General features: G+C 39.3%; 1 protein-coding gene across 1 annotated transcript in view; it reads right to left on the reverse strand.

Moving 5' to 3' along the window:
- Positions 1-24,090, reverse strand: part of MACF1 (microtubule-actin crosslinking factor 1) — a 232,876-nt gene that overhangs the window by 14,367 nt on the left and 194,419 nt on the right. Inside the window, 33 exon segments of the mRNA XM_018564515.1 lie at positions 853-970; positions 3,545-3,619; positions 3,707-3,861; positions 3,982-4,144; positions 4,265-4,428; positions 5,290-5,410; positions 5,610-5,798; positions 5,974-6,117; positions 6,252-6,380; positions 6,460-6,654; positions 7,178-7,337; positions 7,495-7,664; positions 7,743-7,862; positions 8,108-8,314; positions 8,402-8,557; positions 8,766-8,936; positions 9,991-10,119; positions 10,225-10,422; positions 11,114-11,269; positions 11,348-11,521; positions 11,645-11,746; positions 12,078-12,179; positions 14,206-14,328; positions 14,419-14,645; positions 15,874-16,105; positions 16,237-16,245; positions 17,143-17,346; positions 17,642-17,860; positions 17,942-18,049; positions 18,562-18,681; positions 21,494-21,700; positions 21,838-22,079; positions 22,384-22,468. Of these exon segments, the coding sequence (XP_018420017.1) occupies positions 853-970; positions 3,545-3,619; positions 3,707-3,861; positions 3,982-4,144; positions 4,265-4,428; positions 5,290-5,410; positions 5,610-5,798; positions 5,974-6,117; positions 6,252-6,380; positions 6,460-6,654; positions 7,178-7,337; positions 7,495-7,664; positions 7,743-7,862; positions 8,108-8,314; positions 8,402-8,557; positions 8,766-8,936; positions 9,991-10,119; positions 10,225-10,422; positions 11,114-11,269; positions 11,348-11,521; positions 11,645-11,746; positions 12,078-12,179; positions 14,206-14,328; positions 14,419-14,645; positions 15,874-16,105; positions 16,237-16,245; positions 17,143-17,346; positions 17,642-17,860; positions 17,942-18,049; positions 18,562-18,681; positions 21,494-21,700; positions 21,838-22,079; positions 22,384-22,468 (5,074 nt within the window).

The raw sequence follows: 24,090 nt of genomic DNA on the forward strand, positions 1-24,090 counted from the left end.
GATGCTTTTAAGGTTTAATCGGTGCACCACTTTCCTTAATAAACAGCTCTATATAGAAATATTAATATATAAAAGTTGAACCAGTAGGGATAGACACCACACCCCTAATTTGAACACAGAAAACCCCCCCCAAAAAGGCTTGGGGCTTTTAAGGTGCCAAAACCATACATCGTGTCCATCAAACACAGGTAGTTTTACATAAAAAGATGAATTATATTAATTTAAAATCAACTTGATTTAAAAACAAACACACCCAAAATGTCGCCCACATAATACAGTAACACATTGAAAACAAATTACCTCCTTAGGGTCCCACATGTGTAAAATGCTGGTTCTGAACAGCAAGTTTGATGGGATTTTTTGTAAAAGTCCTGTTATCCCTGGATGCCTCCTACCTTTCTTACCTGTTTGGTGATCGTGAGCCCTTGAGAGCATGGATCCAGTCATTTCTGTGAACATGAAATTACCTCCAACCTTCCTATATGCAGTTGCGAAACGCGCCGAAAATCGGGCCCACTTTGGACTATATAAAAGTTACAAATTTATGCTTATTGACTAATATGAATATATATGAGAATTATGTATAAACACATGTGGGACCCTAAGGCAGTAGTTTGTTTTCAATGTGTTACTGTATCATGTGGGCAACATTTTGGATGTAATTATGTTTATTTTAAATTCATAAAATTAATCTTTTTATATAAAATTACCTGTGTTTGATGGACACGATGCATGTTTTTGGCACCTTAAAAGCCAAAATATATATAGAAGTAAAGTGACCAACACAATCAAATCCTATATAAAGTCAATACATCTTGGATTAGAAGAACACTCCATTGAAGAAATTCTCACCTCGGCAAGGATCATTCTTGACCAAAAATTCATCTAGAGCCATCCAGCCTCCACCAACTCGGACCATTACTGTGCTGCGCAGTATACGAACCAAACGTAACTGCTGAGAGTCTCCAAACTGTGAAACCAGGTAATAAAGTTACTGACACAGTACATAACAGGTACATTGAAAGAAACCCATCATGACAGAAACATGATGCCATTGAAGACCACCTGGCTTTCTACCTGGCTGTCAAACAGATCCAGCAGCATTGATGCTTTCTGAGTTACAGGCCTGGGTCAAGAATGCATCCAGTATAGTCAGGGTGACTATCGTCATATCCAGTGACTAAAAGGACTTAAGCCAGGAGGTGAGGAATGGCAGCCTGCGTATTTCTCATATGATAGGTCTCTACCAAGTAAACTAAGTTACCCATACACCAATTCAGACATATATAAATTAATATATATGTATTTAATATGTGCATCCTCATAGATTAGGCATTCAGTGCAGATCTATGTGTGCGCAGGCACATATTACTATACTGGAATTGAGCAGATCTGAGCACAAGCATCAACTATGTGACAAATGGCACTATACTTTCATTTAAATGACACTTGTCTCAGTCCCCCAATCTGCCAAGGTGTGAATGTACCGATCCACATCTCTTGAATCCAGACAGTAAAATTAGTTATGAAAATGGAGGTTAGCATCCACTTATACTGTGCAGTGGAGGAAAACTTCAGTCCAAACACTAAATCATAGTAGAATGACTGTTGGATAACATGCATTTGCAGCTTTCAGGCTAATGGGACCTTGTAAGATCTCTCCGCTAGTGGAGCTAAATCTAGAAAAAACTAAAACGGTGACTGTGGCTAGTCATCAACAAGCAAAAAGGGCCACCAAATGATCTTATTTTACATTGATGTACTCTGAAGCAAAAATGTTGCAACAGATTTAGGGTGCCCAGGGTCTAATGTCTTTTACACTTACTTTGGCAGAAGGTAAGTGTAAGTTTAAAAAAAACAAAATACTTTAATAATGGCGGGCCACATTTGCTAATTATTTAAACGCTTAGCTCACAGGAAACTTCCAATCAGCCATCAACTGCAAAGATCACCACAAATGATATATAAATATTTGAATTCAAACACCTTGGAGAATCAAATTCGCTGTTCTTTCTGACATGCAGACCCTTTCACAGCGTATTGAAAGTCCACATTTAGCTTTGTGGGTTTGTTATTAGCGTGAGAGAAGGGTCTGTACACAGCTCTTAAACAGCATCAATTAATCTACAGTGATTGAATGAATTTCAGTTTATCACGGCAAGAGATGGAAAGGAATTTAGTACACAGCATGTGATTATTTGGGAAGCAAGAGGCAGCAGTAGAATGCACTGTACCTGGTTGCCTAGGAAGAACTAAACGAAAGAGCACAAGGAGAAAGAAAGAAAACTCTTTAGTTTCACAGAAACAGCAATTGCACACAAATAACAGTATATTAGTATAACAAATGTATAAACAACTGGACACTTTGCACTAGAAAAGGACAAAAAGCATTTGGCTCAAACATTTTTTCCTCAATAAAACTTTGCCTTGTTCACAAAGTATAGATAAATGGAAAAGGCTACAGTTACCTTTAGGAGAAATGTCTATACTGCCTCAAGTTTACCAGTCAGATTTAAGCTTTATTGTAGAAGATGGAGATCACCAGCATTCAGCCAAAAGCATTAGATTATTGTGCTTATTTATTGAAGAAACATGTCACAAGCATTATTTAGCCAATGTTTCGGGGCCACACGGGGTCCCTTCTTCAAAATAGTGAGAGAAGTGACCCTGCGTGGCCCTGAATCGTTGGCTAAATGACGCTTGTGACATGTTTCTTCAATAAATAAGCACAATAATCTAATATTTTTGACTGCGTGCTGGTGATCTCCGTCTTCTATGATTTTGGAAAACACAGCGCCATCTGTGTAATCACTATAAGCACCACGGCCATTAATCAAGGTCCAATCGCTGTAAGGAGTGCAGGTGACACATCACAATACTACAAGATTCAAGCTTTATTCTATCACAGTCATTTTCTATTACAAATTTCAATTTGATTGGTTACTTTGGAGCAATGCAAGCAGTTTGTTTGTAGGACTTGATGACAGTTGACATTGTCCACACCAGACTCATCCACCCATATATTTATGGACGTGGCTTTGTGCACAGGGGCAAAGTCAGGCTGGTACCTTCCTAGAACTGTTACCACAAGGTTAAAAGCTCACAATTGTCTCAATGGCTTTGTATACTCTAGCATTTACAGTACCCTTCACTGGAAACACCTACACTCAATAATCTGGAGGGATGGCCACATACTTTTGGCTATAAAGGTAGATGCTATGGTCAGGTGACCATAAACTCTTGGCCATATAGTGCAGACTTGTTTGACTTTTCCTTTAAATCTGCTAGCCACAAGAGAACAGCTGCCAGATTTTCTCCCATGAAGGATGAAAATGTAAATGCATCATTGAACAGAAAACCCACTCCAACTATTGAATTTGTTCACACACAATCAGTTTTTAAACCAAAGCAGATGCTGGAAAGGCTTCCTTTGTATTGGCAGTATCTCTGATCAGTCCAGCAATGCAACTTCTCATGTAAAGGTTCTTCCAGAAAGGCTGTGAAAGGATAATTAACTTAAAGAAATAAATAAGACTATACTCACTCTGTATTTATTCTCTCCAATCTGCTCCACTTGGAATCTCTTTGCGCATTTGCACTGTGCTACCTGCCTGGTGACCTGGGAAGAGAATAGATGTAAACATAAATATTGGATTTTACAATAAGTAAATCTAATAATGTCATAGCAAAAGAGTTGCTGAATTACCTCATCCTCAATCTTATCTGCATCAGTGGTCGGCCGGTAGGCATCTTTGTTGGGATGAAGGGCAGCTACAAACTCATAATAATCTATGTATCCATCGCCATCCTGGTCAAATATATCAGCTACAGCAGTCATTTCAAGTTTTGTGGTTGGAAATTCTGTAAAAGACATAGCACACTTAGAATAATCAATGCGAACATAGTCTTGGAATGCAACATTGATCATGTTTCACCCTCCTAAGAACATTGTGCAACATTTCTCAATGCTTAGCTACTTACTGGAAGCTAATATCCCATCAATAAATTCTTGTCTAGTAATTTTCCCATCTTGGTCCTTATCAATTCTTCGGAAGAAATCCATAACTCGAGATTTTTTATGATTCATCCAACGCATGTACTTCTTTCTCCAGATGTCAAAGTCAAAGTTAGCAAATTCCTTCAACTAATAGAAGAACACAATTCAACAATGAGCTGTCAGATGGTACACCAGTAAATTTGGTTAACATTTGCTTGCTGGTAGACACACGAAAATGAAAATAAGTGTACAACATATATCTTTTACCTCCTCTAGTCTATCCATAGCATCATTAAGCTTCCGCTGTCTTTCTAAGGCCAGCAGCCAAACCTGCTGCCATCGTGCAGACAACTGATTGATCCTCGGATTCTTGGTCTCAGATTGAGACAGGGGAGGTAGTACATGTGGAGTGGATTGCACTGGATGTTTTCCTGGAATAAAAATTGATAAAAACTCTTAAAATGGGACTAAAATTTTCAAAGTACATATATGAAGGAACATTTCTAAAAGAACAAATCACTGATCTACAAGGTACACATATTTGCAACTACCATATTTTTTGCTCCATAAGACGCACTTTTTTCCCCCCAAAAGGAGGGGGAAAATGTGCCTGCGTCCTATGGAGCGAATACCTATCGCCGGATGCCTGGGACATGCAGTTTCCGGCGCCGGGCGAGTCGTTTTTTTTGTACATTCAGCCCTGCTCCTGACAAGCAGAGCTGAATATGCAGTGGGAGCCGCTGCTCGTTTAATACAAGTGATCTAATTAGATCACTTGTATTAAATCGAGCGGCGGCGACGATTGTGTCCGCCCCTAGCCGTGGTTTTCGGGGTCCCCCGCACCTCTGGGGGACCGTGACCACGACATAGGAGCTCACCACAGAGCCCCTTAAGCAGACTAAGAACGTCGTTCTTCGTCTGCTCTGTGTGATTACGGAGACCGTGGCGCTGTAATCATAGCGCCACCTGTCTCAGCGGTCACCGGACTGCAGCTTCTGTCACAGAATGCCTGCGTCCTATGGACCGGAGCGCCTTATAGAGCGCAAAGTACGGTAAATTCTATGCTATTAAAAACATGAATTGCTTACAGATATTTTGGCAAGCGTGAAGAATCGCTTTAACACCAACATATCAGGTGTCATGACAGGTTGTTTTAGTTTGCCTCAGAACAAGGGCATGGTCATACATAAACACTGAGCATTTGTGCCTTGTAGTTAGTCTACATCATACCATTATCTCCTATTAAGGATTAAAATATCAGTAGAAAAATGTGCTTAAAATCTGCAATGCACACTCACTGCTTCGTGTCTTGTCACTGAATGACGCATGGTTTGGATCTGTTGTCTTTCTTTTGTATGTTTTTGTGACTTGATCTACATCTGGCTGCTTCTGAGTCATTTCCTCCATGAAAACCTGTTAGTGAAAAGCATAAGAAACAATGGTCCAAGTCAGAACTAGTGACATGAAGATATTTATTTCACAGAACAGTTTATTCATAACCCTAAACGTTAGGGGCTATGATGAGATAAGATTAGCTAGTATTCTGCACTGGTTTAAACATTCTATCAAAATATTAATGCCATTCTACAGACTACATTACCAATAACCTTACCTGGTGTTCAGAAATTAGATTCTTGACCTGGTCAATGTTTTGAGGCATAGGCTCTTGATCTCGCTGGATCAGAGTAGTCTCAGCCCACTGTATCCAGGCTAACAATTCATCTAGGAGGTCAGAATTGGCTAAAAGCTCTGAGAGGGCTGCCTGCAGCCTCTGCTGGTGTTGGTTGCCCCAAGTCAGCACCTTTAAACACAGTAAACAAGTAATGTAAAATGTTACATTGAAAAGGGGATTGTAAACTGTAATCTGAAAAAATACAATAATTTAATTGCAAAATAAAAGCCAACACTAAACCAATAGACCAATGTTTCTAATGTATAGCTACTATGATCGTCAAATACTAAAAGATCTGTCTTACCTCCTCAAATCTAGCCCGTATGATAGTGATCCAGTGCTTGACAGTCGTGATACAGTCTGGGTGGCACACTGTCAGTATTGCCTCTCCCATGCTGACTGCAGTGTTTACATCTACTTGTTTCTCTTCTACTTTCTTCATGAACTCCTGAATATTAAAAATGACAAAATGAGTTGGAAATAGAGTAAAGAAGACATTTCCATCTAACAAAGTATGTAACAAAACTAAACCAAATCTGGGAAACTTGAGCCAGTAATGAAGAAGAGTTATTATTTTCAGACCCTGTGAACATCAATGAGGGATTGCAAAGCCTCTGCATCATCAGGAAGAGCGCCACGAAAACGTAACGTCTGCTCGGCCTCTGAGAGCCACTCCAGCAGCATGTGGACAGTACTTCGGAACTCCTCCGCCTAAAAAATAATTTATTAATTTCATCAATTTCCAGGTTGTTAACAGTGTGTAAATGTGACCTGATATGAAGTCACTGACCTGCTTCAGTGCTTGCTCCAAGCGGGTTTGTTTGGACACAGAAAGTTTGCATACAGTGTCCCATCTTGTGCCGAGTTCCTGGAGCTGAACCTTGACCCAGGTAGTGTCCTCTCTACTGCTCTCAAGCAGTTCCCTAGCAGAACGCTTCAGAGCTTGAACACTGCTTGTCCTTTTCCCTAGTTCCTTCTGGAACGCCTATTGAAAAAGAAAATGGAAAGGTAAAATCAGTATAACAGGAAAGTGTTACCACAACATGAAGTTTTCTTTTTAAAGTGTATACATACATGCTTGACACATGGACAATAGTCGAGTATTAACAACTTCTGAATTAATTACACCACCCTACCGGTCAAGGAGCATCTTCGAGAGATACCGTCACTTTGCTTATCCGCCAAGGCATGTATACTTACCCAACCACACTGCCTTGCTGCCTCTTCATTACAGTATCCCACCATGGCTAAGCTATGGCAATAGCTCGTGTTGGGAGCTCAAATCGGTAGATGTCATAGACTCCCAATCTTGGCAGTGTTCAGGCCTGGTGACTGGCTGTTCAGGCCCAAGCACTGTCACATGGGGAGGGCATTTACTCCCTTACAGCTGAAAACTTTGTTCCATTAGCGATGGCTTCAGTGGCGTAGGGCGGCAGCATGGCTCAGTAAATATAACTGCCTAGGGGGATGGGCAAATTGAAAATTACTATAATTTACGCTTCACATACTTTATGAGCATCCATCAGGTTCATCACAAGATCCAAGTCTCCATGCACAGGTTGATCTTCAGCCAGCTGAGGCTCCACCTTATACAGCCAATCAACCAGGGCCTGCAGGGCATCCATAAACTGCCCAGAAAAAAGCAAAGCTTCCTCTAGTTTGTGCTGCCTGCAAATAAAACAGAGAAAACTTAATTCAAGTAAGACTGCCACTGTGCAAAACACATAAGTAAGTTCGAAAAATGACATGGTATATAATAACATCTATCAAGCACTAATTAGGTTTGCAAGTAATCTTGGCTAATTTCAGCACTGGTGAAAATTACCTTTCTACAGATTTTCCACACACAGTGTCCCATTTATCCCTCACTTCTCCAAGGAGGTGATCTAATTTCTGCACATCATCGCTTAATAAGGCCTTTTCTTTCAATGCCCTTCCTGTCCTTACAGTTGTGTCATAGACAGGCTGTTTACTTCCTAAGGTTTTCTGGAATTCCTATGGTGTTAAGTAAAAGAGGGAAATGTTAATTGATCTATTGAGTGTTAACACAAAACATTTACTACATAAATTAACCTTGTGCTTTGTAAGCTTTAGCTTGATTTTGTCTGGATCATTAGAGATGTCCATGTCAGAATCTAGGTGATTCTCTGCCTCTTCCAACCAGTCTATCAGTTTCTTCAAGGCTTCATGGAACTGGAACATGAAAAGCATGAGCATATCAGCGACAAGAAACAAAAATAAAATATTTATTAACTTTGTGATAGAATAGGGGTCGTCAAGGCAGAGACCAAGTATGATGACTTGCCAGTAGTCTAGACAATGTACTAAAGTCATGGTTTATGTAATAGCTGTAACACTTTAATGAAATATTTACAATATCATACATTTATACCTAAAAACAAAAACAATACAACAATTTTTTTTTTCCAAGTACAAACCTGTTTTGCTCTTTTTCTTGCCTCATCTAAGGATCTTCCTCTGTCCACTGATCGCTGAACCACCTTTTCCCAGCGGGACTGGACACTGAGCAGAAGGTTCTTAATAAGGACCACATCCTGCTTCTGGCTGAGAAATTTCAGCTGGTTCCCAGTTTTGTCCAACTCAATAATTTGCTCTCGATGAACATTAACTTCATTTACAAAAATCTATAATAAAATAGGTAAAGAATGGTAGTTGTAGCAATATCTAACCAACCATGCACAGTGATTGAGGAACGTTACTAAGGAACTTACCTTATGTTCATCAATTTGGAAAAGAACTGTGTCTAGAATCAGACTTGGAGGAGGTGCTATATTCAGGCTTTGCTCAGCTTGTGTCAGCCAGTTAATAAAGTCTTGTAATGAATTCTGGAAATCTGTGGCCAAACTCAGAGCTTCTTCTAGTTTCCCCTGTGGGCAAACAGTGACAAGATTTAATACAGATATACAGATATACAGAATAAAATACAGGTCTAAAATCTACAAACCCAAAACCACCTTCATTAGACATACAATAGATTTAACTTTTACAACACATCCACATATATGAGGTTATGTAAGGTCTGCAAACATAAGAGTAACACAATAACAAGGAGAGAAGGGCAATGCCATATATTACCTTCCTCTCTTCCACCTTGTTGTTAATGTTTTGCCACTTTCTCTTAAGTATGGCTACACTCTGTTCAGTGACAGAACCGGGTGCATCATCCCGGCTGAGAAGCATTCGTTGTCCCTTGTCTAGAAGCTGTTTATATAGTTCATCACTGGATTTGACTTCAGCATATAACTCCTATGAGAATATATTTAACAAAAAATGAATTATAATGTAAGCCACGTGTTTGTATTAAAGGAAGAGATTTCTCAACTTATGAAAACAGTCAAACAGAATGCAAAACCTAATAAGATAACAAAGAAGAATAAAGCATTACTAACATTTCAAAGAGGTGCACATAAAATTACATAAAGACACAGAGGCCAAAACTTTCACTAGGTGCATGATAGCTCAAATAAAACTTGTATATATGTAAGAAGTCAAACGCATAATAAAACTAAAGGTGGATTGTACAACAAAGCACCAAGAAAGTTTGCGGGGCTTTCATGGGATTTTCACACACTACAAACTGTAGGCTTACAAAGAATGGAGAGAAGAAAGAAAAACAAAAAACATTCTGTGAAAAGCAGTTCTTTGGGCGAAAAACATTTTTTTTTTTGAGAAGTCATCAGAGACCTATGTAAGCACAACTGATTGAAAAATGTTTACAACAGTGCAGAGTAGATGGACATCTCTGAATGCATAACACGTGGGATGGGTATGGCAGCAGAATATTATTCCAAGTTCCCCCACCACAAACAGTAAAGGGAGGTTAGGATCTCAAAAATTAAACGTATGTAGATTGTAAAAATGTTGTCTAATATAAAGAATCTCCAGTTCTTTTGTGAAATGCAGCTGGCAAGGTCAAAAATTGTCATACACTATGTATATCCAATGATCGGGGCTGTCTTGTGTCAGCCTTTCAGGTTTGTAATGGTTACATAATGGAAATAGTCTTAAGTCAACATATACCAAACCCCTACAGAATATTTGCAGTGCCTTGTTGCATCCAGATTTGCACCGCAACCAATCAGCTTCTCTGTCTTATGTTCAAATCTTACCTAAGCAAACTGAAGAGAGATGCTGATTGGTTTCCATGGGCAACTGCTCCAGTTAATGTCTGCCCCAATTTTGATAAATTCTCCCTAATATGTTCTGAAGGCAAAAGATTGTGCTGCTACCTGTTACTGAATAAATGCACCTAATAAAATGGCCACCAAATATATGATTACTCCAGGCATAGGACCCTCACCATGTGAGCCTGTAGCTGTTCCCGAGCAGTCTCTGGTAGTCCTCCAGTGGGTTTAGCTGCTGACAGCTGGCTTTCTATTCTGCTCTCCCATTGGATGAAATCTTCAATCTCCCCTGTGTAGCCTTGAGCCTGTACAGAAAAGAATAACATGTTTCAGTTCATACCACAGATACGTGCAGTTTTGGTGAATTATTATTATGGTGGCTGCTATTGAAGATCTGATGTTGCACTCACCTGCTGAAGAGCCATGTCTAGTTGCTGCTCTCTTTCCTCAGTTTTCTGTAGTACAGACTCCCATGACTGATTTAGAGTTTCCAGCTTAGTTCTAAGGCTGTTTGCATCATCTGCAGCACTGGACTCCAGCAGCTCATTGCCTGCTTTGTACACAGTTTGCACTGTGCTTGCATGAGCAAGCACATCATTTTTCAGGACCTGTAAATTGAGAAAGGATGTGAGTAAAAATAGTCTTCATGTATAGGGAATTTGTTAAAGGGCTCTTATATCTAAATCATTCAGTTAGCTGTAACCAAAAACACTTTGTTCTATGCTTTACTCTACAAAATCATTATAGGTTGCATTTTAAGTTACACATAATGCCCATTGTGCTTGGTATAAAACAAAAGTGGTTACACTGTAACTCTTGTCAATATGCACTGTCAGTCGGTGGTGCCAATGACCTCTTTAACAGGCTGTGAAAGCTAGCTAAGAAACAAGCACACAGAGCCAGCAAAGGTAAGAGGGAGGGCTCAAAAAGAGTCCTATGAATATGTAGTCAACTTAAGGACAGGATTGTGTTTTTGCTGCACAGGATTGTATGGTGGAATTTGGATAGAGAACAGCACAATACATATTCATGGATACAGGAAACGGAAGACTTTTTGCTTTCTGGCTGATAAAAATAAATGTAATGCTATTTTTTTGGGGGTGCTACAGACAATATCCTGACAACAGATTAATTTTGAATTGTCAAAGATTTAAACAAGACTATCATTTCTATCAGCCACACGAACACTGTTTACTTGACTAAAACAAAAAAAAAAAAACAGTAATAAAACAAAACCGTGCACTATTTATAATATAACAATTTCATAAATATATAGTATAACCTTGTTTACAGACTTACATGATGCTTTGCAAGCTCAACCTCAATGACTTTGGGGTCACCGCTAATGGGCTTCTGAGCATCCAGAAGTTCCTCTGTGTGTGTTAGCCAGGACATTACTTCAGCCAGTGCATGCTGGAACTGGCCAAGAGCCAGTAGGGCACCCTCAAGCTTGTGCTGTGGAAACATAGTTAAAAAGTTAGGAAAATGACTTAACATATCCAAACACTTCATCCCAATTTACACACTCGCTACCTGTCTGTGTATAATCTTCTCTCCAAGATTCTCCCACAAATGTTTCAACTCTGTTAGTGGTCCTTGGATGATTTCCCGATCAGTGTCATCAATGGCTTTCTTCAGCATCAGTTCCCCTTGATGATTCAACTTCTCCATTTCAATCTGCTGCTGATAAACTTCTACCTTAAACTCCTGCCAACAAAAGGGTCAACATTGTGAATAACAGTTTAACATAATAAGTTAGGCACATCAATCATTAAATAAACTGTAATTATGTATTTCCACCAAGAGTTTTATCGAAAAGGTCTAGCTTACCTTCATTTCATTGATCTGCTCTTTCACTGTATTGATATCAGTTCCCACAGGAGGCATATCACAAAGTTTTATAACAGCATTATCCAGCCAGTCAAACATTGCCTAGTACAAAGGGAGAAAAAAAAGTGTTTGTCTTACCATTCTTTGCTTAATCTACCTAGTTGCCTTAGCTTTGTCAAGTAAGGAAAGACATGAAAAATATTAAATGTTCTGCAGGGAAAAAAGCAAGGCCCTGCTTTCTAAATACTGCTGAATGCAGCATGGCATATCTCTATGGTGATCTGCTAGGGGCACATGTGAGTTTCTGGTGTGCAGGTCATGTGTTGTGTGATATAAGCAATCTCATGCATTGAATGTAGACACTGTAAAATACAGTCTCCTAAATCTGGAGATTTAGGATAGCATAACTATGATGACTTTTGTGACAAAGTACCTGTAAGGTGTCCTGGTACTGTACTGAATGACCCATTGCATCTCTAAGCTTCTCCAGGCGCTCTGTCCAAGTTTTCTTCAAGTTTTCCCAGGCACTGTTCATCTGAAATAAAACAAGCAACAGGTTCCTTTATGAAAGCTTAGGTTTAATGAAATGTAGAATCGTGTCAGAAAATGCACACTACATCAGTATAAGTGCTATTTAGCCTGCAGGTTTTGGGGAGCAGACTGTGTGTGATGGAGCAGATAACGGTACTATACTTCTGAAGATCAAGTACACAATCATTAACACAGCTAATAATGCTGTACTATTTTATGAGTAGTATTCTCATTTTCAGAATGATCATTCTCAAGTTCCAGAATGATTACACTAAATTAAGCATGAAAGGATGGATTATTTAAGATTGTCAGCTGTTAATTATCCACATGAGCAGGGAATTCTAAACACCTGCAAAGGAACTGGGCTAGTCGTGAGACTGGACATCAACTGTCCCTGCAGGGACAAAGAATGTCTGGACTGCCAGATGTTTTCTTCTGAAATGCATTGTTGCTGTTGGATTTAAAATAACTATCATTTATTTCTGTAATACCCATAGCGTTTTATAAAAAGAGAATATAAAGAAATGTATGATCATTTCTGTCATTGTTATGAAAAAAACCCTATAACTAAACTGTTTTGAAGTAGTGCAAAGAAAACGACAATGAATAAAAAGGCATAATAACATTTTACATCTTTATTAAGTTCCCGTAAATATCTTGAAGATTAATAAAGATCAACTATGCTGTAAGGCAGCTCACAGCCTAATCACCATGTAACGTATTTCTAGAGATCAACTCTAGAGAAACTCCAGCCAAAGCTTGTTCATGGTTTTAATTAGACTGAGAGAGGGTTACGTTTTTATTGCCATTTGTGTCAATGTTAGGAAGATATCACCTAACCTCCTGTCTTACTGACTGCACAGAAAGTGAAGAGTTCTCCCTAACAAAGACAACAATCAAAATCTGTCAGTTTCTCATACTTTCCCACACTATATACAAAAAAAGGTTTGTTATTGTCTGTGCCCTCGTTGGAGATTTTACTCCCTTTCTGTCTTGGTAACCAATCAGTAAGTGAGAGAAAATCTTTGCAATTACTTTACCATCAGTAATAAAAAAAATCTTTCAGCATTGCAAACCCTTATCCACTCCAAAAAAAGACAACCCTTATCCACTCCAAAAAAGACAAAAACTAAAACGATATGCAATACTTTTTGTAGCAAAGAGATTCTTGACAACTTTTAGAACACTAACTGCAGTTTTATGGAAAAGTATATTTGCATATGCTGCAGAGAACATCATGCTAAATAGATTGATGCCTGAAGTACAATGCATTGTTCTCTGCTTCATTTGTACTTTTTTTTTTACCACCACCAAACAAAATAAATCTTATAAAATAAAATATACATATTTATTAAAAACTGCTACCAAATAACAGCCCTACATGTCCCGACAAAAAGACACATACAAATATCGGGATAGACTACGAAGACAAAAAGTTACTTGGATGAAAATTGACATGATCTTTTTGATGGGTATTAAATGGGACCTATAATTGTATTTCCCCACTGTATATGAATCAATTTCATGTCAGCATTCGCAAAACATTTTTTATAAGAAATGCTACTAGCTTTCCATGCCTAAAAAACTGTAGCTTGAGGTCCTTCACTGACAATAGAGCCTAGGCAGCTTAGATAACACAGTATGTGGCCATATCATTACTGTCAACAGAATGTAGACGTGCAGTAAGAATAAGAGTATTTAATAAAGCACAACACTAACAGGGAGGAAACGGGGCCTGTTCTGTTTTTAACAGATATGTCTGTTGACATATAACTAAATATCTAATAACAAACAACACACAGAACAAGATTTGTTTTATAAAACAACACTCATTGATAAAAAATTACAGTATATATATATTGGAAATGTTTTATCAATGTGTATTATGTTTTAAGTATAGGACTGCACTAACAGCTTGAAAGCAAAGCAATGTGTGTTCTCATCTCAGCAGCCCTTCCAGGAATGAAGAGTGGTACAGAGGCTTTGCCAAGATGTGAAGATCATACAAGCACCGTGGGATTATGACGCACCTCATCAATGCTTTTCTTGACTTCTGGTTTTTCAGTCTCTCCACAAGCAAATATGAGGTCTGCTCCAAGAATGCGGATAAACTCCAGTTCCTCATGGAGTCCATCACTCTCCTCTTTAATGGTCTGCAAACAAATATAAAATTGCATTTACTGACTGTTGTGATTCCTATATGGGAAGAAGCGTAGAGAGAATAATTTCCAGATGTTGCTTACATCTGCAGCCTCAATCTGCTGCTTAATCATTGATGGGTCAATTCCGGGACTTTCCAGATCATGAACAATCTCGTGGGTGTCTTTGATGGTTGTTAACAGGGCATTCATATCTAGCCAAAACTTCTCTGCCAGCTCAAGGACATCTAGGTATTTCATCTCTCGTTCATCTACCCTGGCTTTGATGTCCTCCCAGGTGAACACTAACTGGTCCAGTTTGTCCTGAATGGCTAAAACAAAGAGAAAAGGCATATGTGTAAGTATGGAAAGAACCAAGACTTTTTTTTGTGTAAGTATGGAAAAGAACCAAGACTTTTTTTTGTGTAAGTATGGAAAAGAACCAAGACTTTTTTTTTTTACACCTTAGGCCAAGTAGATGTATAGGTGATTTAGGTTGAAACGATAAAGTTAAGTATAAGAGTAAAATGAAAGCAACTATCACAAATACAATGCAGATTACCAATCTGGTGACTCATAAATAAAGCAGAGCCATAGAAGATTTAAGGTAGAGAAAGCTGTAAAGACATTGGGTGTAGTTATACAAAACAGAGTTACTATTGGTATGAGGTATTTAGCCATCTGGTTCTAAATGACACTGCACACATTCAGCTTTACAATGTTAAGATGAAAGCATTTCTCCTTTCTCTGCTTCCCAGTACCACCGACTCCCTTCTACTGGTTAATAAAGGTGATCACAAGATTGGTCACAGATAACAATGCTAGGTTCCCCAGCGGCACTGTGCAGCATGCTCATGGAGATCAGAATGGTAGTCAGAGTGTGCTGGGGAAAGAGATCTTTAATTATTGCCCTTCAGACCAGGAACTTGCCAGGAGGACAAACATCTACAGTGGGGGGTGGGTATAGGTTGCAGGCAAGTTACAAAACAAAAAAGCAATCTAAACTGCTTGCAAAGAACATAACAATCACATATATTTAAATAAAAGACAAACCGAGCAGCCATATATTGACCAACAATAGTGCATTCCACCATAATGTTAGAAAGAAAAAAACAACACAAAATGATGTGATAATTCTAACACATAGGCTCCTTTTATCAGTTCCTTGATAATTTAAGTAAATGATATTCTTCTTTTCAATTCCTGCTCACATGTGAAATGCATGACAGAAAAACTGTATTCTATTACCCAGTAGTATATCAACAGCAAATTTCAATAGTGATCTATATAGATGACACTTGGTGGCCAACCTGAGAAGGGCAATTTTTAGTTCCCATAAGAAATGAAATTTGTCAAGCTTTCTTAATCAAAAGTCATTAGTAAGCCAGGCAAATTTACAAGCATGTTTAACATCACAGAAGCTTGAGACATACTGTGTTTCCATCAAAGTAGAGGAAATTCCCAAACTGCAGTTACCATGGCAACCTGGCTTTCAGATCTGTACTGCTTTAACACAAAGAAATAACAAAACAATTATATATCATTATTGGGGTGGCCAACCTTTGGCTGCAGGATCCGTGTCTGCTCCCTGTGAGCGGCTGATAAGCTCCTCTCCGCGGTGTTTCAGGGCCTCAAAGGATGGCTGCAGTTTTTCAAGTTCCATGAGGGTATTCTTGTTCTCACCAATGCAATCCCGAATTTTCTCCACTTCAGCAGGTATCAAAGGCGGCATATTAAGGCGAGATGCCATGCTTTCCAGGGTTTCCAACATGGGCCCAATCTTGTCATGGAACTAGGACGTAAAGGAGGAACAAGAGGAATGAGACTAAAGATACACCCAAAACGCATGGCACAAGAAAGCTCAGTGTAAATAGTCAATAGCAAGGTTTAGGTTAGAAACTAATGAAGCAGGATGACACTTACCTCCACAATCTGAAATGCAGAGAAGTCAGGCCGACAAGGACATGTTACCATGGCAGCACAACAGAAAGTTAACACATTCCACAAGGAAAGGGAGGTGATGTGAATGAGAGGAGAGATGGGGGGGTTAGTGTAGCATGAACCACAGCAACTCAACAATGCAAACACGATGACACATGAGCAAACCATGAAACAAGCAAATGTCTGGTGTATGGAACTAATGGGATATGAGTCTACAAAGGATAAAGTATATCATTAAGATATCAGGTACAGGGCAAAGGTCGATCACCTAATACACAGACAAAATTCAGAAATTTAACTTGGAAACACATGTAATTATTTTTTTCCACTTACTATAAATATGTAGTTGTACTGTCAGAGTGTTTATGGACACAAACATTGGGGCAGTCATTGCACTCTGTCTATGCAGATCTAGGGTCTTGAGTTCAAATTCCATAAACTAACTAACACAAGGTAGTATGTTGTGCTTGTGTCTGCATGGGTATTTTTCCACAACTCAAATACACAGTTTAAGTGTAGGCTGTAGACTCAGTCATGATCAAGGACCAATTAGAAAGTTTAAATGTACCTTGTAAGGCCATTAATGAACATGGGGAATACTTATTCAATGTAACAAACATAGCACACTGATGACCAGTGCCTAGACAATACAAGGGCTATGATAATTAGCACACCTGTACAGTTTTTCTCTCATCCTTAAAGCGATTAGTTTTCCTATTGTACCCTGGGAACAAGGCTGCACTATACACCAACACAATACCTATGTTAATGTTTATTTTTAGGTGGTTGCAAGGGCTACATTGAAGGTAATAGTAGAAGATCCAGTGCCACCGACCTGCTAATCTATAATGGCAAAACAAACAGCATAGCTATATCATACTAAACTACCTGAGAGGCTTGTGAAAGTGCATCATCCAGTGCCATGGCCATTTTGCGCACTTCCTCCTTTATAGCCACATATATCTTCTCGGCTTTAGTGTATTTTTCTTGGACTGCTTCCCCTTCTTCAGGATTCAACTCATACAAATGAGGACCAATCTTCAGCAGCTTGTCAATGTGTGGTTTGTGTTCTGACACTGATTCTCTCAGTTGCTGTAAATGTAACAAATCAGTCAATGTAAAACATTAGTTTTCCCCTTTTCCAAAAATTATTTTTTTTTAAAAACAAAAACTTGTGATGTACAACTTTGACAAAAGGACAAGAGTTTATGGCATGGAAAGTTTCACGAGGCAGGCAGTGAATGTCATGAGACTGACTGCATTCTGGAGCTTGATCCAGGAGATATTACTGGTCTAATTGCCATCCTGTGTCTTGGGAAATCAAACATTGCTTCTGGACTGTCCTATAAATAGCATAAATTGTGAGCAAAAAACTAAGGTGACCTACCCTTATCTCTTCTTGCTGCTGCCTTAGCATGTCATGGTCAACAGCCGGTGGTGGCAGCTGGGAAATGGTGGTCTGCATTTCCTCAATCCAGGGATTTAATTCCTCATAGGTTTCCCAGAACTGACCCAGTAAAACCTGGGCTCGCTCCAGACGTGCAGAGCGCTCAGAATTTAAGTGGCTCACATCCTCATACTGTTGTAGAAGTGACTTTGTTTTTTCCTTTAGGAAAAAAAAAATTTGATTTAGTACAGTTGACCTTCAGTGTTACCAAACAACAAGCCATAAAGTTATATCACTTACTTTTAAAGTGGCTTTCTGCTCATCCCCACATGTACCCAGAATCTCTTCCTGTGTGCTGATCAGCTCATCGATGGAATCTTTATGACGAATTATGTCTACAGTGAATGCCTGCATAGTAACAGTATTCAGTTATAAAGATATAGGATCACAACTTCATAAGGAAAAACATAAGGATAACCATGTTCAAAAGTCCTGGATTTTCTGCCTTAGATTTTTATTACATGGCGCTCAACATTTACCTCATCTCTCTCTCTCTCTCTCTGCAATGGTACATTATTAAAAGTGGGCTACAATCCAGATTTTTTTTACCATGCATGTGTCCAAACAATCGTGCTACAAAAGCCCACCCCCTTCCCAAAAGGGCTCCAAATCTGATCTGTTGAGATGTAAAAACTGAGCATTTCTGATAAGAGATTGGAATAGCAGTGTTTTTATGTACCCATTGATAAACTGTCTGTGTAAATCTACATTCATACAGTCCTCTTACAGTGTACTCTTCCAAACACCACAAGCACAATCATTATTCTCTAACAACAATCATTTCTTTAAAAATAATGACACTGCACAAGGTCCACAGTAACATACATCTATTTTCAGTGATGGATCGGCATTAATCGTACCTTCTGCACCTGGTGTTGGGCCGTGGTCTGATCCTGTTCCAAACAGATTGGACCAAGTGCCAAAAGTTTTCTCCTGGTCTCAGCCACCCAGGCTAACTCTGCGTCAGCAGCTTGCTCATACTGGCAGGAAAGAAGCAAAGACGGAGGAGGACAATGAAGCGCATACATTGCAGACACCATTGGACATTAAAACTTGCAACAAAATGCTATGGTTAAAGTGGCAGTCCCCTTTTAAATCACTTCAGTTTACCAGTCTACATAGAATCCTAAGTTTATTTACTGTATTAAAGTGATAGAAATATTTTCTTTTCCTTTACATGTAAGCTAGTTCTATTTTATTTTGTTCTCTAAAATGGATGTGCGATCAGGGCAACAGAATAACAGTTCTTTCTGAATGGTGTAAAGAGGCTGCTGGAAAGGAATCAGAATGAAAAATCCCTTAATACAATGTAGGCAACAACATCACCCACAATGTTCCCCTCTCATACACCCACTGCAATATGGAATTGCTTGCTGTGGCCAGAGTATATCTAAAGCCAAACTTTTGTTTTCATATGGATAGAGTAGGAGAAGCTTATAAGCGTTGTCAGTTTTTTTTTTTTTTTGCCATCTGGGCCTCATTAGCAAGTTTTCCTTCACTTCCTGTCCTGTAACTCAACAGGAAATTAGATTATATTGTTCCAATGTGAGGAATAGTCCCTCTAAGACATTTGTCATGGGAACAAGTGCCCCTACTGGTGACACTGGTAATCAAAAAGATTAGAAAGACTGAGATTTCCTAACAGAGCCACAGGGAGCAATAACAACCTGGCAGAAGGAGCCAGTTGGAAAATCTAGTTGGAATAAGGACACCTGTCAGATCTGGTGAGGGGCTGTTTTGCATCATAGGCAAGTATTTGGTTGGTCTTTTTAGCTGTGTTGAATTTAGGTAGCAAGGGGACAGGCAGACTCAAAGTTTTTTGTTTTTTCATTCATTTCAAAAGTTGCAAACCTCTCCAAGGAATTGATAAAAGCACATACAGCTGCCTCCACACATGTAGGGCTAGCAACCTGAGCAGCACAAACCGGAAGTGCTCTTTTATGCAAATACCTAATGGCTTTGGGCCATTCCATACCTCCCTACTGTTTGGTCAGAAGTATGGATCTATACCGATCTGCAAAAAACAAGGCCAGGTACTGCCTTCAGGAATGAAGTTGGTATTTGCATAATAGAGCACCCTAGCTTTGAGGATCCAAGGCTGATTAAGCCTTAGTAAATATCTAAATAAGGCATTGCGAACAGCAGTAATGGCAAGTAAACTACACAGAAACTAGCCCAGATACATATCTCACTGATATGACTATAAAAAACTAAAATCTAGTTGGCTGTCACAGATTACTGTTCTTTGCACAAGGCCACTGCTCTCTGCACTGCCTTAGTGTATACACCAAATAACAATGGTAAACCTTTCAGTGCAAGAACAAGAAGATTAACTAGCATTAACTGTAAGTAATTGAAATAACGGCAACACATATGCTGTTGGATCTGAAAATGCAAAGCAAGCAGCCACACAACATACTGCACAAAAACTACCAACTGCTTCTCAGCACCCTGTGATCAGGGAAAAAAAGATCAAACAGTGCTATGGCATTTTAGAACATATAAACAAAAGCAGTTATACAAGAAGCAGAGAACTGAAAGGCATGCACATCTTCTGAGGGCTGAGCTCGATGGGATGAACCAGTAATAACTCATTACCTATTGCCTGATAGCACCAGTTGATCCTATGACACACATTGAGCTGTCATTTAAATGGCCTTAAATATTATGAATTACTTTAGGGGATTTTACCCTCTCTAAAACTAATAAGTGTAAGACTTACCTCTCTGATTCATATCTGATCATTAAACTAGTTAATCTTCTTCCTTTCTAGTCTCAGTCTATCCATAGTCATAGACTGGAAGCATTAAAACAAATGCCTAAATCTGCACATAGCCCATGATTTATGTGTACCTGTGGTGGGGCTACTTAAAAGGATGCAGAGCAGTCAATGGACCTACGCTGTTTGACTGATGCCTCTAGGTATTAACAGCTCCTCAGCTTATACATTTTCAAAATGAAGGTAGCTGATACTCAGTAGATGCTATAAACCGCCCTCAAAGAACGCATGATATTAGATCAATCTAGCAAAGATAGAGCTATATTAAAAAATAGAAGTAAAATGAATGCACAAAGACATAATAAACGGAAGACAGCATTGCATGGAATGTAGTGAAAGGCTACAATTCCAGCTGTGCTTTATATGCTTTGACAAGTTGGTGCCAAACTTGCATTTACTGAGAAAACTGTACCACACTAGCATTCACAAAAATGTAAATACTTTGATATACAAGTTCACATGTATACCTTCACAAACATTAAACTTAGCTAAACAAAAAAAAGCAGCAGCCATTATGTTGGAGTATATATTTCTTTTAAAGCTGGCGATGGCTATCCCATACGAGGGTTTGAGCTGCTATAGACCTGCCCTATCGCTTGTATGGTGTTGGGGAGTGTGTGCCCCATTTCGCTGCCTGCTATCCTGGGCTCCGCTGTCCTGTGTGGGCCTGTGTACCTCGATTGGAAGGAGATTAGCACATGTCCAGCAGCTGATCTCCCCTCCCATCACTGAAAGCAGAAGTGATGTGTATTACAATACCTCTGGTTTCAGTGTGTCATTTCTCTAGCTGATGTGGCCTTTTTTGCTCAATGCACTATATTATTAAACTGAAAAGGACCAGCCAGCATACATGTGTCCAAGGCCTGCCTGTGACTAACATAATCCACCTATGGATGTAAGCAGATAAGTCAACCCCCTTCAGTTCTGTGTACAAAGTATGTAATTAATTAGGTGGGTGTCTGGCATTTTTTTAAATAAGTGCTTATTTCTAGGGCAGGGACTTGAGCATTTACCTGCTGTGATCTTTGAATAGCAGCATCAATCTGATCCACTCTGTGTGCAATAGTGGAACTGACGGATCTATACTGCTCATTGGCATCCGAGACAAGCTTGTCTAAACCTTCCCTTGCTCTCCAGGGTACCAGCTCCAATAAGGCACTACCAACTTCATTTATAGTATCAAGGACAATGCGATATTCCATAGCTTCCTTCTTTAACTCCTGAAATAAAATTAAATTTTAGCAACGGCTTGCATAAAAGTGCAATTATGGAAAAGACGTAAAATTAGGACTACAAATAAGCAGCCAGGATATTTCTAAGGGTGCTTTATCACATTGCAGTAGAACAAGTTCATAACCTTTTGCCGTTGCTGGAATTGTGGAATCTGTTCTCCAGCAGGGTACTGTCCACTTGTTTGAGCCAGTTCTTCCTCCACCCGTCCAAGCCAGTTGGTAAGTTCTTCATGGGTTGTTTGGAACTTGCTGGCCAATTGCAGGGCCTGTTCCAGTGTTTTCAGAGCCTTCCCGCTTGATGCTATGATGTCAGAGTAACGTGTTTTGATGCCATCCAATTTCTCTTGGATCAGGAGGACCTCTTCACCTACAATGAAATCAACACAATAACAGCAACAGGGAACTTCACTGCCAGCCCACACAGTGATCATTATTATTACACATAATTCTGTCTGCAATAAAGTGGAACATCAGCCAAAACATTTAGAGGGATAAACCCTTCCCTACTAAACCAAACTGTTATTTCTGTAATCCGTTTCCCTGTTAGAGATTCCACTCACTTCCTGTACTATGGCCACGGGGGAAGTAAAAGAAAATCACGCCTACCCACAGTATGAACAATTGCTTTGGCTGCAGATCCACTTTAAAACTTACTCTGGACCACTCATTACCTGTTGTTTGTTTCAGCAGAGCCTGTCCATTTTTAACTGCTTGGTCCACGTTCCTCTTTCTATTAACAATCTCTTCACTAAGACTCTGGGTAAAGTAGAAAACATCAGATGAGAAACATTTACTACAAAAGGACCATGACAAGGAGATGCATTTTGCTTAATTCTTTAATTTGCAAAAAACTGTCATTTGCCTTTACTTGATGTAATTGCTGGCCTCCTATGCTGATCACATGGGTTCATTTATTTCCCAGTCACTGATCTGATTATGCAAATAAGGCACAGGTGGCATTATTATTTCAAGTACAGTGTCTCGGGAAGCACTAAATTCACAGTATAGCTGGCCATACACCTTACAACCATCGCAAGACTTTTGTCTTGCAATGGTTGTAAGGTCATTAAAATTTCGTACGATCTGCCCATCTTGGACAGGCAGATCGTACTTGCGATCATCGCAAGAACGCCCTGCTGAGGGGCGGGCTTCCAATTACTGCAATGCTGAACGGGCAGTGTGCGCTTGCGCACACCGGCCCGTGCGGCATTTGTCTTACCAGCAGGACACAAACCTGCTCGTAAGACAAAAGACGTGCGACCGTACAGTAGAAACGGTCGCACGCCTTCCATACACCTGCCGATTATCGTACGATCGCGGGATTTCCCACGGTTATCGTACGATAATCGGCAGGTGCATGGGCACCTTTACAGTGGCTGCCTAGTAACTGGCATTTTCATGCGACATTCTGCAGTGGTAGCTTCTGTATTTTCATAAGTACATGTCCCCTTTAAAATACTAGCAACAGCGTGAACACGAATAGCATAGTTCCACAATGGACATGCTATTACCCAGCATTACTGTATAATTAAATTATTTAAAAAAGAAGAAAAAAGAAAATAAAAAAAACCACAAACAAAAGCACCAAACCAAAAGAGAAAGGGCCACCATACCCTGGGACACTTGAAGCTTGCCTTTATATTACAGAACAAACAACAAATGAAATGCCAGGTTAATTGGACTAGAAGGAACCAGAACTGTTTTCTCCCCAGATAATCAGTGAGTAAGGCATACATACAGTGATAGGTAGGTAGATACTATTTTGTGATGTTAAAGATGAATAGTTTGCGCACTGATGAGTTATTAGCACACGAACATCCAGAGCCATTAGAGCTCTGTGAAAGCAGTGGCTGGGAATCATAAGCAGTTAGAATAAACGAAACATTTAGAAAAGAAAAAAAAATTTGTGAAAGACAGAAAAATAGGATTTTCCCCTAAAAATTGTTTTATCTGTGTTTACTGGAGGACACAGCACATGGCATTCTGGCTTACTGCTGCCTGTATGTGTAAATACTCTGTTCTTATTTGCATTGCTATGATATATTACAGAGTTGTCCACAGCTGTGATGGGGGATTTGGCCAGCAGCAGGGGCTGCCTTTTGTGCTTTAATTAACATATACCCAGTTGGTATAGTAGAACTGTGTCCTCCTATGAACGAAAGAGAAAATATATTTATGATCAGACCTTGGACATAAATAATTCTCTGAAATGCTCCTGAGGGCAGTGTACTTCATAAATGAAAATGATTACAATGTAAGTAATAATAAATCATGATGGGAGCCTCCATCTCAAAACTGCTTGGGTCTATCGGTTGCACAGCAGACAGAGATACATTAAATGTTAGGCATGCAGTTTGATTTGTACAGGAATGGAAACT

This window comes from Nanorana parkeri, unplaced genomic scaffold, assembly GCF_000935625.1.
Source record: "Nanorana parkeri isolate BGI_ZX_2015 unplaced genomic scaffold, ASM93562v1 scaffold757, whole genome shotgun sequence".
Classification (NCBI taxonomy): Eukaryota; Metazoa; Chordata; class Amphibia; order Anura; family Dicroglossidae; genus Nanorana; species Nanorana parkeri.